Source organism: Chlorocebus sabaeus, chromosome 16 (genome assembly GCF_047675955.1).
Source record: "Chlorocebus sabaeus isolate Y175 chromosome 16, mChlSab1.0.hap1, whole genome shotgun sequence".
NCBI lineage: Eukaryota > Metazoa > Chordata > Mammalia > Primates > Cercopithecidae > Chlorocebus > Chlorocebus sabaeus.
In genome coordinates this window covers 59,989,348-60,006,292 of record NC_132919.1, presented here as the reverse complement: position 1 = coordinate 60,006,292, position 16,945 = coordinate 59,989,348, and the positions used below count along the sequence as shown (strand labels likewise).

Sequence of the window (16,945 nt, the reverse complement as noted above, 5' to 3'; positions counted from 1 at the left end):
TTTCCTGTCTGCGTTAGCGTTCCAGTCATTCAGCAAGAATCTACTGAGTGCAGATTTTATCTTGTCTGTCTCGTGTAGTTGCCCTGGGGAAGTAATACCTGGGGGTAGGAGGGGTTGTGGCCCTTGCCCTCAAGGTGCTGTCAGTTTGTAGACATGGAACACCTTTGGGCTGGGCTAGGCTGGCAGGAGAGTGGAAGGGCAGAAGAAATGGGTCTTGTGCAAGGCTAAGGGCTGACAGCACTGAGATGGATGGGAGAGTGTCCCCAGCGATGGGGCAGTGTGGACCCAGAAGCACAGAGCAAGGTGGGCATGGAGATACACGTGTTCAGCAGTTACTCAGTTCACGCACGGTGCTGTGCTAGGCAGTGGGGGTTCAAAAGAAGTAAAAACAAAGAGAGTAGCCTTGTTGGTGCGGAGTGTTTCTTTTGGGTTATATAAATACTAAATGTGACAGGTTGCATGCAGTTAAATACTTAACATATAGAGCCAACCCGTCAGAACCAATGCCAGCTCCGAAGTCACACCAGCATCTGCTAGGGGAGTGTGGGCCAGAGGACAGAGCACCACTGACATTTAGATAGAGGTGTTCAAGGAAATGGTAGGAAACAGGTTAGAGGCCTGTTTTCCATATTGGGAACCTCAAAGGTACTGTAACCAAGTGCCACTCAAGCTATGATAGAGAATCTCTCAGTTCTGACTTGTTAATGGGAGAAGAATATGATTTTTTTGTTGCTTCTGGCCAAATGATTCTAGTGAATCAGTCTGACGAGTGGCAGTGCCTGGGCTGCTACCCACGACCAACTCACCCGTCCTGTCGACTCTTCATTGTTCATGCTTGAGAAATCAGTTACCTCCTTATGCCATGGAGGGCCTGACCACAGTGCATGCCCACCAATGGGAAGACGTGCCCACACCAGTGGCAGGATATGCCACCACCATCATGGACCAACCACCCAACGCCTCTTATCCAAAGGCAGATCCCAGCGAGCTCTTGCTCTCTGTTGCCGGGACTTCTCCCAGCTCCAAACCCGCCTTAGTCTGATCTAATAATATACCTTTTTAACTGAGTGGCTTGTAAGTAACAGGAGTTTACTTCTCACAGTTATGGAGGCTGGAGACTCCGAGATCAGGGCACAGGAAAACTCAGTGGCTAGAGAGGGCCCATTTTCCGATAGCCCCACGTCCTCTCACAGTGGAAGGGCAAACCAGCTCCCTCGGGCTTCTCTTATAAGGACACTGATCCTCTTCATGGAGGCTTGGCCCTCCTGGTCTAATCACCTCCCAAAGGCCCCTCCTCTTAATGCCATTGCCTTGGGGGTTAGGATTTCAAACACGAATTGGGGCAGGAGACACAAACATTCAGACCACAGCACAGAGCTCTTCCCCTCCCTAGCCAAAGCAGGAATGACCCGGAGGAAGCCTGCTGTCCCTTTGCACACAGGTTCTGAAAGTGCGTGGGGAGAGGACGATTCCTCGGTCCCTGCGGAACCAGGCTCTTGAAGCATACAACAGAGGTTCTCTACCCAGGGCCTCCCCTAGAATGTCATAAAAACTGCAGTGTTGTATTAAAGAGGTGCATGGCTTAAAGAGAATGGAGAATGCCCAGCCCAGAGTGTTTTAGGATGTGCCTGTTATCCAAAGTTAAAGCCTGTGTGTGTCAGGAGTGTCACTTGGGGGCTACACTTCCCAGCCCCCTCTCCTGCGGCAGCCGGAGCCTGCCTGGGCCCCTTCTGAAACGGCCTTCTGTGCCCACATGATAGCCCCTAGCAATGCCAGTTCTGATTCCTCCCAGGATCCCACGCCAGCTGACCCAGCAGTGCCTGTAACGTGTCCCACCCTTGCCAGGGCTTGTGTGCCTGCACGATTTTAGAGGCTCCAAGTCAGAGCCCCTAAACCCAGAACCCTGCCTTATTGCTAGACAGCTTGACCGCCCCCGGAATATCACGTGGGAAGGGCGCTCGGTAAATCCTGTTCCGGAAGCAATCTGTCACTCCACCAGTTTCCCAATCAACATTTGCCGAGGAGTTCTGGCTCCTGGTGCAGAACTGACTCGTGGCGATGTGAGGGAACTGGCAGCTTCTTAGACCCAAGTTCTCCCTCGCAGCATCGTCAGAAGAGACCCAAAGTAGAGACGCAAACAAACCTCAAGAACAGCGTGTTCTTCCCGGTAACGTGACCGGGAAAATGTGAGCTGGAGGAAACTTGAGAGCTCCGTGGTGCAGCTGAGCTGGTGGGGTGAGGGATTTTTCCCTTTTTCTATCTGGTCCAGCCCATTGGCCACTGGAGATGCTCCTGAACTGAGTAACCAAGCTGTTAGGAGGGTACTTTCTCAGCAGCACCAGCCCTGAACTCTGGAAAAACGCAGCTAGAATAACGAGGAAGCAGGGGGGCCTCTCCCACACCAGGCTTGCCCGGACAGGTCAGCTTGCTTGTGGCCCAGTGCTGCTGTGCACATGTTCATTTAAAATCCGTATTTCCGAGGCAGCCGTTGCATAATTAAAGAATGGCCCTGTGGATATCCTGTGGCGCTCCCTGTTTGCACTTGCTCCTGGGTGGGGCTAAGGTGTGGGAACGGCTGGGGAAGGCTGAACAAGGTGGGGTTGGCCAATTGCAACAGGTCGCGGCCAGATCAGACGCCCCGAAGAGGAGGCTGTGCATCAGGTTTGTCCAGGAGTGCCAACTGCTGCACCAGAAAAGCCGGGAGAAAAGAAGCAAGCATAAGGTGCACATGAGAGGTGCTGGTTTCTGAAGGTTCTGCTAAGACAGGAGAAGATGGATTCACACACTTCTCCCCCCACCCCGCCCCCAGCCCAGAACCCCTTCCTTGCTGTAGCACAAGGTCAGAGTTCAGAGGCTGAAATCAAAGCAGAAGGAAGCTAAGGGAAGTAGAGCTTTCTCTTTTGTGTCACTTTCTCCTCAAACAACTCACTGTGTTGGTGGGGTAGTGTTTGTTCTGTGCTGGGGGTCAGTAAACTACGGCCCAAGGTCCAAATCTGGCCCACAGCCTATTCTTTTTTTTTTTTTTTTTTTTTTTTGAGACTGAGTCTCACTCTGTCACCCAGGCTGGAGCACAGTGGCGTAATCTCGGCTCACTGAAACCTCTGCCTCCTGGGTTGAAGCAATTCTCCTGCCTCAGACTCTTGAGTAGCTGGGACTACAGGCGCACACCGCTATACCCAGCTAATTTGTATTTTAATAGAGACAGGTTTTCACAGTGTTGGCCAGGCTGGTCTCGAGCTCCTGAGCTCAGGCAGTCCGCCCACCTTGGCCTCCCGAAGTGCTAGGATTACAGGCATGAGCTACCATGCCTGGCCTGTTTTTTAAATAAAGTTTTATTGGAACACAGCTGCGTTCATTTGTTCACATATTGTCTGTGTCTGCTTTCGCTTCACAATAGACCTGAATGGTGGCAGTAGAGACTTCGTGACCTGCAAAGCCTAAACGACTGGTGATCTGGCTCTTTTTAGAAAAGGTTTGCTATCTCCTATTCCACACAAATAGGTGAACCTGAATGCAGAGGTCACCTTGTGGGGACCACACAGAGGTTAATGCCCAGGCCCCTGAGGCAGGACTGAGTTGCACTCCTGACTCCATCCCTTACTAAATGTCCAACCTTGAGCAGGTTTGTTAACATCTCTCTGCCTTGGTTTTGTCATCTGGAAAGTGGGCATCTGAGTCATTATTTCACAAGAGTGCTGTGAGTATTAAGTGAGTGGGTGTATTAAAGCACGTGGAAACCTGTCAGTAAAGTCCTCTTTGTTAATTCAGATATAACTCACAGGTCATAATATTCACCCTTAAAAAATGTACAGTGTAGTGGTTTTCAGTATATTCACAAGATTGTGCAACCCCCACCACTGTCCAACCCAGAACATTTTCATCACTCCAAGAAGAAATTCCTCGGTAGTACTTGTAGTAGGATGAATAACAACCACCCAAAGACATCAGATCTTAATCCCTGGAATCTATAAATGTGCCCTTAATTTGGAAAGGGGGTCTTTGCAAATGTGATAAAGTTAAGCATGTTGAGGTGGGGAAATTATTCTGGATGATTTGGATGGGCCCTAAATGTAATCACATGTGTATCCTTAGAGAGGCATAGAGAGAAATTATAGGGACAGAGAAGAAGGTGATGTGGCCACAAGCCAAGTCATGCCTGCTGCCACTGGAAGCCGGAAGAGACCTGGAGTGGATTTTCCTCTAGAGCCTCCAGAAGGAACATGGCCCTGTGGAGCCCCTAATTTTGTTCTGGTGATGTGGATGTTGGACTCCTGGCCTCCAGGGCTGCGAGACAATACATTTCTGTTGTCTTAACCAGGAAGTTTGTGATACTTTGTTCCAGCAGCCACAGGAAACTGAGGATACCTATTGGGAAGATTATTACTGATGTCATCCTGCTAGCAGAAAGCAGGCCAGAGCTAGAGTTAAGTCCTGGGATCCGAACTGGGGCAGTATGAGCTTTAGCATACTCCACTTAGTGGTAGAGAAGCCTACTTCAGCCAACAGTCATTCATCTGGCAGGGACCAAACATTTTCAGAACCCACAACTTTTCCCCACACCACTTTTTGTTTGTTTGTTTCCTCCTGCATAGGGTTAAACAGTCCTTGTTGCCTGAAAAAAAAAGAAAAAAAAGGACAGTCCCAGCCACCCAACAGGCTTCTCGCAGTATGCACACCATTGTCATTGGGAACATTACTGTAGGGAAATGAACACTGTTTTAGATACATTTATGCTATTTTGTGGAGTATCATTTTTCCTTGGTTTCAATATTTGTTTTGTGGCCTTAAAAATCTCTACATCAGTGCAAATTTACCCAGCTCATTTTCACACCCACTGCAATCTTCTTTTCCCTCTATACTTTCCATGTGCTGTTTGTCCTAGAACTGGTAACTGCAGCAGAGAGAGAGAGAACCCACTAAGGCACCATTTCCTCTTTGGTGACATGGTTGCTGGGTACTCACTGGCTACGTGGTCACTGGGTACATCATGGTCTTCGTTGATTCAGTCACTGGCCTGTTGGTTCTTAGGCAGATGTCAGCACATTCCAGCTGTAGTGACTGGAACACCCCAGTGTACTAAGAGGTTTATTGGTTTTAGAATTACATCCCTGAAGCTACTGCACTCACACCTTTAAATCAGGTGCAGCACCTTTAAACCCTTCACTAAGTTGAAGGCACCAAAGCACAGACATAGCTGTGCAGGCTTTGCCTGCCTTCCCACCACCCCTATAGGCACACCCAGGGCTCAGTACAGCACTGAAAGGTGTGTGTTCACTTTTCCCTCTGTGCTCTTTGGCCACCCATGCTTCTAGTGGAAGAGTGTTTCCTTTCCTCCTCATTTTCCTGAGCAACCTTCTCCTCCATCCCCTCCTAGCTGAGGCTGACTTCACCACCTCTTCTCTGGGACTTTGTCTTGCTCAAGTCATTTCTATACAACATCAAGCAAAAGTGGAGTTTTGTACAATCACTAGCTCGCCCCAGCTTGGCTACTCATTGGCTTTGTGTGGTGAACAGGTGATTTCACCTGTCTCTGCCTGAAGGCCCTATCTGCAAATGGGCTTGATAATAGCATCTTTTTACATGAAATTAAATTAGAGATCTAAAGTCCTTTGAGAGAACATTCTGGGTATCTAATAATTATCAAAATAATGAATTCTCTGGGTTTGAAGTCATTTTTTATTCCTCAAAGACAAGGCTCATGGGTTTGGGAAGCGGCCCTCACTCCATGGCCTGGTGTTGAATGACATGAAGTTCTTTCGACCACAGACACTACATCTCGCCTGTTTCCAGCACTTATCTGCCCTTCCACCAACATCTTTGCATTCACATTTCTTTTGCTGTTGGTAACTTCAAACAAAGAAGAGTTTGTTTGTTTGTTTTTCTGCAGTGTCAGAGAACATTTTTGCTCATGCCTGGTGTGGAGTAGGATTGGAGAATTTTGTTTACTCTTGCTTTTGCTGTCAGGCAGGGGTGGAGGTGGGAGGTGTCACTGGGCCAGCACACACTGAACAATCCTGACTTTTGCAGTAATTCTGTTTTGAGCCTTTGTCCTTGTTCTTGGCTTTTAAGTAGAAGCCAGGAACAAGGGTGCTCTTAGACGGGGGAGAAAAAGCAATAAAAACAGAGAATTATTTCCTAAAGCAAAACAGATCATTGGAAGGGCCATGTTGTCCTTAAATCTGGAGACACTTGACTTTTGTACATTACTAAACAATGTCTCCATATAGTCATGAACCCTTTGATGGGCGGGGTCACCATGGGTCAGTCCTGACAACTCTGGTCCGCAGGCAACAGGGATACAGCTGTGTCCTCAACAAAGCTTTTGGTGTATGTGCCCATGGATGAATCCTTCAGAACCTCTGCATGACCATGACCTTACTTTGACCCATTGCCCAGCTGGAGCGCCCTGAGAATGAGATTAAAAATCTATAGTGGGGGGGGCGGGGGAGAGGTGGGAAAGGGGCACACGCTGGGTGGGTTCCGCAGTGTTGCCACCAAACTAGCTTTTCTGTGAGGTGATGAGTCATGGGTGTTTATCATTCCACCCCATCATTTATGCTACATATATTCTCCGGATTAAGAAACCACCTGGAGGGGCCGGGTGCGGTGGCTCAGGCCTGTGTAATCCCAGCACTTTGGGAGGCCAAGGCGGGTGGATCACTTGAGGTCAGGAGTTCGAGACCAGCCTGGCCAACATGGTGAAACCCCGTCTCTACTGAAAATACAAAAGTTAGCCAGGCGTGGTGGCGGGTGCTTGTAGTCCCAGCTACTCTAGAGGCTGACGCAGGAGAATCCCTGGAACCCAGGAGGTGGAGGTTGCAGTAAGCCAAGATCGTACCACTGCTTTCCAGCCTGGGCAGCAGAGTAAGACTCCATCTCAAAAAACAGAAGGAAAACATCTAGACCGTTCTCTGAATGGATCAAGGGTTGCAATGAGTTATTTTTTTTTTTTAATTGCAAATTATTTTGGAACACCTAGTTGCTGACTGTTTCACTGTAGCCTAATGTGAGTCTGTTTCCCTGAGGAAACAGCCCTGCTTCTGGGGTCAGAGAGAACTGAATGATGGTGGGGATAGAGGTGGTGATGGCAATGATGATAGAGATAGCAAATGCTTCTTTAACACTACCATTAGTAATAATAGCAAATACATGACACTTCCTTTGTCCTGGGTTCTCTTCTAAATTCTTTGCGTACATCAATTCACTTAGTTTCACAACAGCCCTGTGGGATGGGCACTGTTATTGTCCCTGTTTTACAGATGAACAAACTGCAAAGTTGGGTAATTTATCCAAAGCCATCCAGCTAATAAGTGGCAGGCAGAGATTTGGCCCTAAGTACCCACACTCTTGACTCTAAGTGATGCTGCCCCTGAGAAGTCACCCCCCACCCAGAGCACCCATTCAAGCAGAGACAGCCTGGCTTTCCCCGGTGCGTCATCAGATGTGCATCCCTCACTCAGGCGCCTGGAAGCCTTTGTGGGCGCACCTTGCTTCTCCCAGAGAAAGCATGGGGGTCACTCCTGCCTGGCTTCCTGCCTGGGTCCACATCTCCACTTTTCATCAAGCAGGCTCTTGGCAAAATCACTGGCTTCATCGCCTAGCCTGCACTGTGCCTTGTACTGTGGTGCCCCTGTGGCTTCAATTCTCCAATCCGGCTAGGGCGGCCCAGTCCTCTGAGCTGATGAGACAGCCCGTCTGCCTGTATCCCCACCCCATTCCTCAACATTGACTTAAAACTCTACAACTCTCGTGTCCTGGGCTGCCGAGCCACCTGCATCAGGGATCACTGGGTAGGTGGTTCTCAGTCTTCATCATCTCATTTGAATGAGCTTTATCCAGAAATGATAGGTTCCATGATCAGGAAATTATATAACCTTCTAACCCAGGCTGTTTTTTCACAGTGCCAGGCTTGACAGCTGATAATTTCAGAGCAGCCATCTGAAGCCAAAAATATGGGAATATAATTAGTATTCTATATTTCTATTAAAGTTCTGGAATTACAGAACAGACTTTCCATTCTGAAATGGCCAGTACCATGGCACAGATGTATTTCCTCAGCAGATGTCTCTTCCTCATAAAGGCTGCAGAACTGCTAATGAGCTGTGATAGAAAACCATTCTTCCCGCGTTCCCTGCCATTTGGGTAGACCTCGGGAAGCAGTCAGTGCTTCTGCAGCTGAATGAGCAAGGGAAGTATGTTGTTTCTGTACTGTTGGGTGTAGAGACCTATCCTTTGAAACTTGAGTTGGCATGATAGATCTTTTAAAAAAAAAAATCTCATTTTCAATATTGTATGTATCAAAGTGGTGTGATTTTTTGTGTGTTTCCTTATCTTTATTCTGTGGGTCGAAACAAGTTGGTTCTTGCAGAAAATGAAAGACAAGAAGTGAGCCGTGGGACAGGTGCTGGGTCTGTTCTTCTTGGACCCAGTACTGCTGTTAGGCTATGGAATATTCCACTTCCTTAATAACGGTGGAATTGGCATTCCCTCCAACTGTGCTTCCCAAGTGTGGGATGGGGCCACTGATGGGTGTGACTTCTGGTTGCACTTGAGGTGATTTCTGAAGGTACTGTACGGATGTTAAAAAAACCTTAAATTACATGATGAGTTAGTTATTCCCAATTTTCTGTCCATCTCAGTTGAAGCAGCAAAGACTTCTGGGGCTGGAATATCCTTAAAACTCTAGCACTTGTTAATTTCCCCTTTGTAGCTAAGAGACTGAAGATCTCAGGCAACTGGATCCAGCTAGAAATGAAAAACATCGATTTTCATTGTGTTTACTTTTCTGGTTACCTTCCATTTATGGCAAACAATCTTGGTTTTCTGTTTCCTATAGTGATACATTTCCTTTTAAAATGATGGCTATTAAAAAGGGAGCCAATTTAACGAAAAATGTGAATAATAGTCGAAGTCTTTAAATGATGTCGGTGTGTTAGGCCAGGGAGCACACTTGGAGAGCGAGTGCTGAGTGCAGTGAAGAGTGCTGGCTGCACCTGAGGCTCCTCTGGGGAGCTTCACCATCCTGATGCCTGGGCCTCAACCCAGACCAAGTAGATCTGACTCTCTGAGGGCGCGGCCCACGGGTCAGGGTTTGACTAAAACATCCCAGGTGTTTCCAGGGTATAGCTGAGGTTGAGAACGTCTGCCCACCTATCCTGTGGCGGCATCCCCACCCTTTGACTCCACATCTTTTTTTGGCGGGTGGGGGGATAGAGTCTCACTGTGTGGCCCAGGCTGGAGTGCAGTGGCACGATCTCGGCTCACTGCAGCCTCCGCCTCCCGGGTTCAAGCGATTCTCATGCCTCAATCTCCTGTCTGGGATTACAGGTGCCCACCAGCACACCCGGCTCCTTTTTGTATTTTTAGTAGAAACGGGTTTTCACCATGTTGGCCAGACCGGTCTCAAACTCCCAACATCATGTGATCCACCCACCTCAGCCTCCCAAAGTGTCGGAATTTGACACCACTTCTCGATCGCGTCTTTCCCTTGTTTCTCTCTCCTATCTCTAGCCCTTATTCTCATCTGCTTTCCCACTTCAGTTTTCCTCTTATGTTCTCTTTGCTAGCTTCCCCTCTTCCAGCTTCCTTACAACTACTCCTATGAGTAATGCCCCCAGCATTGTCTCTTAGCCTGACGTTCTTGAAACCATACAGTTGCAACCCTGTTAGAACATTGCCACACTGTACTGTTGTCCCTGGCATTTGCTTGCCACTCTGTAAGCTGTCAGTGCAGTTTCTGCGCATCTAAGGCTAGTCGATTTTGTTCTCCACCAGTAACTTGTATTAAGAGCAATTATGATCATCGCTATTATGCTCTCACCATGTGCCTATCACTGCTCTAAGCACTTTACATGTATGAGCCTACATAATCCTGACCTGAAGGAGATATAATTTTCCAGATGAGGAAACTTAGGGAGATAAAATAGCTTGTCCACAGTCACAGAGTGGCAGAGCCAGAATGCAAACGCAGGCAGCCTTGCCCCAGATCCTACACTCTGAGATGGGACCCCAAGTTAGTTGCTCATAATCCTGATTCAGGTGTCCTGGCATGCCGTGAGTCACACATCACACAGGCTGTTCTCTGCTGTGATAAGAAATTGAAATTTGGACCCACTGTCTGCTTCAATGACATTTGGAATTGATAACTTTTTATTTTCAACTTATTTTATTTTCAACTTAAATGATAGTATCTCAGTAGGAAGCTCACAACTTTAAATCCCATCAAGATTTTAACTCATCACCATTCAGAAGAGATCCTACTTAAATAATTTTTTGTGTGTGTTGTCTGTCAGGAATATAAATTGAAGATATAAAAGCCAGCACCAGCAATAATTCTGCAACTGGCAGGAGGCAACGCAGGACCTCTTGGTGGCCTTGATAAGGGTCTTCTTTGGCTTGTCCAGGATGTGACCTTCTGCAGCCTCCAGTGTTAGACATTCCAGGGCATTTTCTGCCTTTTAAAAAGCATCTGATTCTCATTCTGGTGTTTAATCAGAGAGAGACCGCTGGCCTCTTTCCATTCCTCATGGGAGAGCTCCATTTTTGTGCTCATCTTTGGTGATACTCAGGGTTGATGTTTTAGTGGGCTAGACCTTCTGCATTGGATTAAAACCTTTCACATGAGCTTGATGAATTCTCCAGTGACCAAGTCCCCTGGGGGCCTCCAGCCCTATAGATTTCAGCATGATAAGAGTGGAAACGAGTCCATCATGCCTGGGGTGTAGTGAGCACTCACATCATGGTTTTTTTTTTTTTTCATTTTCCAAGCCCCTAACCATGTAAGGTGTTTTATAAACATTATTTTATTTGATTCTCCCAACAATTCTATACCACTGGAATTATGCCCCTCTTCATTTTTCTAGATGAAGAAACATAGGCTCAGAGACAAAGCTTCCCAGTGCTCAGGGTTATATGGTGAAGGAGGCAGAGTTTGCACGTACACCTGCTGAGCCACAGGGACCATGCCTGTGTGTTTTATTTATGTGCTATCTGCTCCCCGAGATGAATGAGGTTAGATATTTTCTTAGGAGAAGAAATACTTGGAAGGCACAAATGGGGTACGAGAAACATATGTTCAGCTTCTCTGTGGCTAGCAGGTCTGAGCCAGCCCCCTCCCCCTCTGTATTTGAATATAGTCCCATCTGTTACCCACCTGTGTAAGGCTGCCGGGTAAGGAGGATGTAAGGCTGTTGGCTGGCAGGAGGCGGCACACAGTAGGTCTACAGACTAGTAAAGGCAATGCCTGTCTCTGACTTCTGATCTTAGGGCTGTACCTCCCTCATTTGTGTCCAAAGACCCAACATCTTTAGGATTCTCCCCCCGCCCCCTCCCCATCTAACCCTGCCCACTGACAACTCCAGTGCCTTCTTCTAAAGTTCTTTTGTAATGCTTAATAATTAAACTATGCTGATAAACTATGCTAATTGCCTAGATCTGTGGTTCTGCAACATTTATGGACATCAGAATCACCCGGAGGCTTGATAAACACAGACCATTGGACCCCACCCCAGAGTTCTGATTCAGGAGATGATTCCAGTGCCGCCGGTCCAGGAACCACACTGTGGGAACCACTGGACCAGGGAGCCTAGTCCCAGTTATATGTGTGTTGATGGCGTCTGACCAGTTGCATATCTGGTAATTCAGCCTCACTGGGAAAGATGCCATGGGAAGATAATGAGGAAGACATTTGGGGTAGGAGGCTCTGGCCTTTGTCCCTTCATCATAGCAGTAGATAATTACCTTTTACGTTGATGTGCAGTGGCATTAGACAGCTTCTCACGGTTGTGAGCCTCTGCCAGCTCTTAAATCTCCAAGCCTGTTTTCTTCTGTGGACGAATGGCCTTTCCTTCTAATTATTTTTGATTCCCATATCAGGTTTCTCAAGCTAGGATTGCATTGGAAGTGCCTGGAGGTCTTGTTAAAGTGAGGATTCTGAGTTATTAAGTCTGAGGTGGGACCCAAGGTTCTACATGTCTAATGAGCTCCCAGGTGATGTAGATGTCGCTGGTCCATGCACCAGCACCGGGCAGCAATTCTGAGTTACAGCTGTATACAGCAATGGTGCTTGCCCCTGCTGTCCAGTAGAATCACCCAAGGAGCTTTTAAAAATGAATATTTGAGCCACATTCCTTGGAGATTCTAGTTTAATTCTGGGGATTAGAATTTTTAACTCCCCCATTCCCCAACTCCCTTGTGATTCCAATGTACAGTCAGAGTTGGAAGCCATTGGCCTTTACCCACAAAAAGGGATAACACCTTCTGGGAGGTCAGGTGCATGTGCGGCACCATGGACCAGGTCGGGCTGGTTGCCTCCATGCGGGGAGGGTGCGCCATTACTCCTGGGGTGCTGCAGAGGTCACCTGGGAATCTTGTTAAATAACGGATTCTGCTTTGGCAGGTTTGGGGTGGGACCTGGGTCTCTGCATTTCTAATAGATATCTAAGTGTTACTGATGCTGCCAGTCCAGGCTGGTGCTGAGTCCCAAGACCCGCCCACAAGGGCCCACACGATGCCTATTATCTCTGCCGGTGGTGGCAGTGGGTAGCTTTTCTCATGTCGAGTGTTAAAGGCTTTTGGCTTCCCACCGTCTCTCTCCTAAACGCCATCCTGACTTCTCTTTTACTCAGCTTGGTATTGGCACAGGACACTGGGCAATATAGGTCCGTTCTCTTTTTGTAATGTTTTCTTCCTTCTCTCTTCACAGTACGAGATGCAAAAAATCTAATCCCTATGGATCCAAACGGGCTTTCAGATCCTTATGTGAAGCTGAAACTTATTCCTGATCCCAAGAATGAAAGCAAACAAAAAACCAAAACCATCCGCTCCACACTAAATCCCCAGTGGAATGAGTCCTTTACATTGTAAGTGGTCTCTCCTTGATCAAATCTCGTTCCTATACACCATGCAGTTGCCCACCTCGTCGTTAGAGGTAATGAAGTAGGTTCATTATAAATGTCTTTAAACATGTCTTCAGTCCTAAGACCTTCTCCGGCTGCCATTAGGGAGGTAGCTATTAGCACCTGTTTGATAGATAGTAATTTGATTTACCAAGAGTTGCATAATTCCGACCTCAAATTATTATCATTATCTAACCTGGATAAACAATTCTGTGTAAGGTATTAAAGATGATGTGAAAATGTATCCGGTGTGTCCACCTCTCGATAGACTTAGGTTCTTTTGAGAGTTAGGGGAGGGCATAAGACAAGAATTTAAATAATTTTTAGACCACAGAATGAGTGAGTAATATAGGAAGTGTTATTGCCACTGAAACAGCAAGATCATTCTTGCCTTCAAAGAGAGAAGACTTCCTGGAAAAGGTGACACTTAAAGCCAGCCTGGGAGGGTTGCCAGGATTTCAGAGGTAGAGATGGTAGAAGGGGAAGAAGGAAGGAGGGAATAAATAAGTCAGAAAGACTGAGTGCAGCTGAGCAATAGCAAGAGGTCCCCTTTGTAGACTAGTATACAGGAAGCAGTTTTTCTATGGACAACCAGAAAGGTAGCTGTCTGTTCTAGAGGGACCAGCAAGCTCTGCTCCTATAAAGGATCAGATAGTATGTATTTTAGGCCTTGTGGGTCACTACAGCCTCTGTTGCACCTGTACAACTTTCTAGTGCCAAAGCAGCCATAGGCAATATGTAAACAAATAGCCATGTCTGGGTTCTAATAAAACTTTATTTATAAAAATAGACGGTGGGCTAGATTTGGCCCATGGGTCATAGTTTGTTAACTCCTCCTGTAGCGCTTTGGTTGCCAGCATAAGGGGTTGGTATTTTACTGGACCAGGAAGAGAATCAAATATACTATTTCTCTATCTCAGGCTCAAATCATGTACAGGTGGTATCTCCCAAGAAACCATGATCAAAATGACCTAGTGTTTGCATGTGTGTGTGTCTTGTAGCAAATTGAAACCTTCAGACAAAGACCGACGACTGTCTGTAGAAATCTGGGACTGGGATCGAACAACAAGGAATGACTTCATGGGATCCCTTTCCTTTGGGGTTTCGGAGCTAATGAAGATGCCAGCCAGTGGATGGTATGGAAGCCGCTGAGGTTGAATATATCTCAAAGCATCAGACCATTTAGACAGTTAGGTTTCAGTCTCTAAAATGTCAGTTGAGACCGGACGTGGTGCCTCATGCCTATAATCCCAGCACTTCAAGAGGCCGAGGCAGGTGGATTGCTTGAGCCCTGAAGTTTGAGACCAGCCTGGGCAACATGGAGAAACCCCATCTCTACAAAAAATACAAAAATTAGCCAGGCGTGGTGGTATAACCTGTAGTCCCAGCTACTCAGGAGGCTGAGGCTTGAGGATCGCTTGAGCCCAGGAGGTTGAGGCTGCAGTGAGCCGTGATTCACCACTGCCCTCCAGCCTGGGCAACAGAGCTACCCTGTCTCAAAAATATAAAAATTTTAAAAAGTCAAATGTCTACTTCTCTGGCTGTAGCCTCTCCATAGGATGCATTTCACAAAACAGCTTGACTAGAGGTTCAGGAGAAGGCTTGCTAAACTTGCGGTGGTAACTCTTTTTCTCCTGTCTTTGAAAGGTACAAGTTGCTTAACCAAGAAGAAGGTGAGTACTACAATGTACCCATTCCAGAAGGGGACGAAGAAGGAAACATGGAACTCAGGCAGAAATTCGAGGTGAGGATAACAAAATGCCTGGAAACACCTTTCCTGTAGAAAGCCTGACTTCAGGAACAGCCGAGATAGTGTGGTCACATTTTCGAAAGGCAAAAAAGTAATCTAAATGTTAATGATCTTTTTCTTTATTTAAAAACATAAATGTTGTTCACTCCCTTTCCTTTGCATGCTGTTGACTTTTTATGACTCTTATCACTTAGAAAACGGAAACTGGAAATATCCCAGAAATGAAAGCATGGTTGATTTTTGCATAAGAGATCGATTTGCACATCCCTGGGGAGAGAAGCAGCCTCTGAGGGGCAGGATTGTTCTTACAAAGGAGGACTTGTGCTCTTCTGAAAAGGAGGAAGTCATTTTGGCCTTTCCTTGGGAGCCCATTTGTGTGTAATCAGGCTATCATCTGAGACTTTTTTTTTTCCCCCTACAGAAAGTACAAGGTTCCTAATTTTGTTCTGAAAGACCAGCTTAAACAAATATGCCTTTGTGTGTGATCCTTTTTTATCTATATTCCAAGTGTTCAGCAAAGGCCACCTCCTTCTCTTCTTCCTCTTGGTATTTTTGTTTGCCTCTGTCCCGGATTCCCTGGTCTTTTTTCTTCTCCTCCTCTGCTCCTTACTTCTCTTTTTCTTCTCCTCTCTCTCCCTTCTCCTCTTCCTTTACCAGACATCTCAGCTTTTAGTAAACAGTTCTTTTCTCTAAGCACCTTCCTTGTGTTTTAAAGTCACAACTTCTAATATTTTTCTGCTTCTCTCATCACCCTTCATTTTGGCTGTTCGAGGGACTCGTAGAGTAGCCTTTTCAGTCTGTGTGACTGGTTAATTCCTTTGTGAATCTTACTCTTCTTCAGACTCATTAGAATTCCCCAGAATTTCCCCACTCTAGAGCAATACACGTGCACACGCACACATGTGTATAGGTGCTGAACTGTTACTGAAATGTTGACACTAAAGGGATGCTGTTGCTCCTGTTTTCCTTCTTCTGTTGTTCTCTAAGAAACAGACAGATCTGGGGGGTGAGTAAGAGTGGTCTTGGGAGGATAATAAACCTCCTTCATGCACCCTGCAAAAGAAACATATAGGTCTTATCCAGAGAGAATGAATCCCAAAGGATGTAAAACATGCAGTTGTTCAAATTACTTTGTTAAACTGATGTTTGGTTAAAGTCTATGTTGGTGGCAAGTACTAAATGGCAGGGGCTCTGGTTAGATGTCCTTGGGAGCACGAACGAGTGAAATGATTCACAGGTGATAAATGGCAATGAACAGCAGGCCTCGGGATTGAGGCAGTAGGGAGTGGTGGAGACTGGGGTAAGCTGGTAAGCTTGAGCCCTGTCTGCAGGTGGCAGCTACTGCTACCCTGCCCGACTTGATGTTTCTCACACACGAGTCCAGGCCTGTGTTGCCAGATCTTCCTTCTTCAAGAGAAGACAGAAATCCAGGTTTTTATGTGATACATTCTGATTTATCTTAATGTTGGCAGAGTTCTAATGTTAAAACTTAGAACCAGGCCAGGTGCGGTGTCTCACTCCTGTAATCCCAGTACTTTGGGAGGTTGAGGCAGGCAGATCACTTGAGGTCAGGAGTTCAAGACTGGCCAACATGTCGAAACCCTATCTCTACTAAAAATACAAAAATTAGCTGGGTTTGGTGGCATGCGCTTGTACTCCCAGCTACTCCAGAGGCTGAGGCATGAGAATTTCTTAAACCTGGGAGGCGGAAGTTGCAGTGAGCCGAGTTCATGCCACTGCACTCCAGCCTGGGCAACGGAGCAAGACTCTGTCTCAAAAAAAAAAAAAAAATTAGAACTGTCCAGATGTGGTAGCTCACCCCTGTAGTCCCAGCACTTTGGGAGGCCAAGGCAGGCAGGTTGCTTAAGCTCACAAGTTTGAAACCAGCCTGGGCAACGTGGCGAAACCCAGCCTCTACGAAAAATGCAAAAACTAGCAGGGTGTGGTGGCATGCGCCCGTAATCCCAACTACTCAGTGGCTGAGGCACGAGAATCACTCGAACCCGGGAGGCAGAAGTTGCAGTGAACCAAGATCAGACCACTGCACTCCAGCCTGGGCAACAGAGTGAGACCCTGACTCAAGAAAACAAACAAAATCTTAGAACTCTGTGTAGGTAAAATATGCATCTATTGCTTTAGACACCAGTAGGATCCAACCAGTCAGAACCAGCTGGCAGTCTCGGCTCTTCAAAAATAGAGGAGAGAAAAAATAATTTTAAAAAATTATTTGTATAGTTATATATATTAGAATATGTATAAATAGAAATATGTGTGTGTATCTGTGTATCTACTATTTGTC

The 16,945-nt window shown here is 46.6% G+C and overlaps 1 protein-coding gene across 4 annotated transcripts in view; it reads left to right on the top strand.

Moving 5' to 3' along the window:
• PRKCA (protein kinase C alpha) overlaps positions 1-16,945 on the top strand; it is a 511,284-nt gene that overhangs the window by 375,416 nt on the left and 118,923 nt on the right. For all 4 annotated transcript variants that reach the window (XM_008012039.3, XM_073005116.1, XM_008012040.3 and 1 more), the window contains 3 exons: positions 12,704-12,860; positions 13,898-14,032; positions 14,544-14,640. In XM_008012039.3, the coding sequence (XP_008010230.1) occupies positions 12,704-12,860; positions 13,898-14,032; positions 14,544-14,640 (389 nt within the window). The remainder of the gene's footprint in view (positions 1-12,703; positions 12,861-13,897; positions 14,033-14,543; positions 14,641-16,945) is intronic.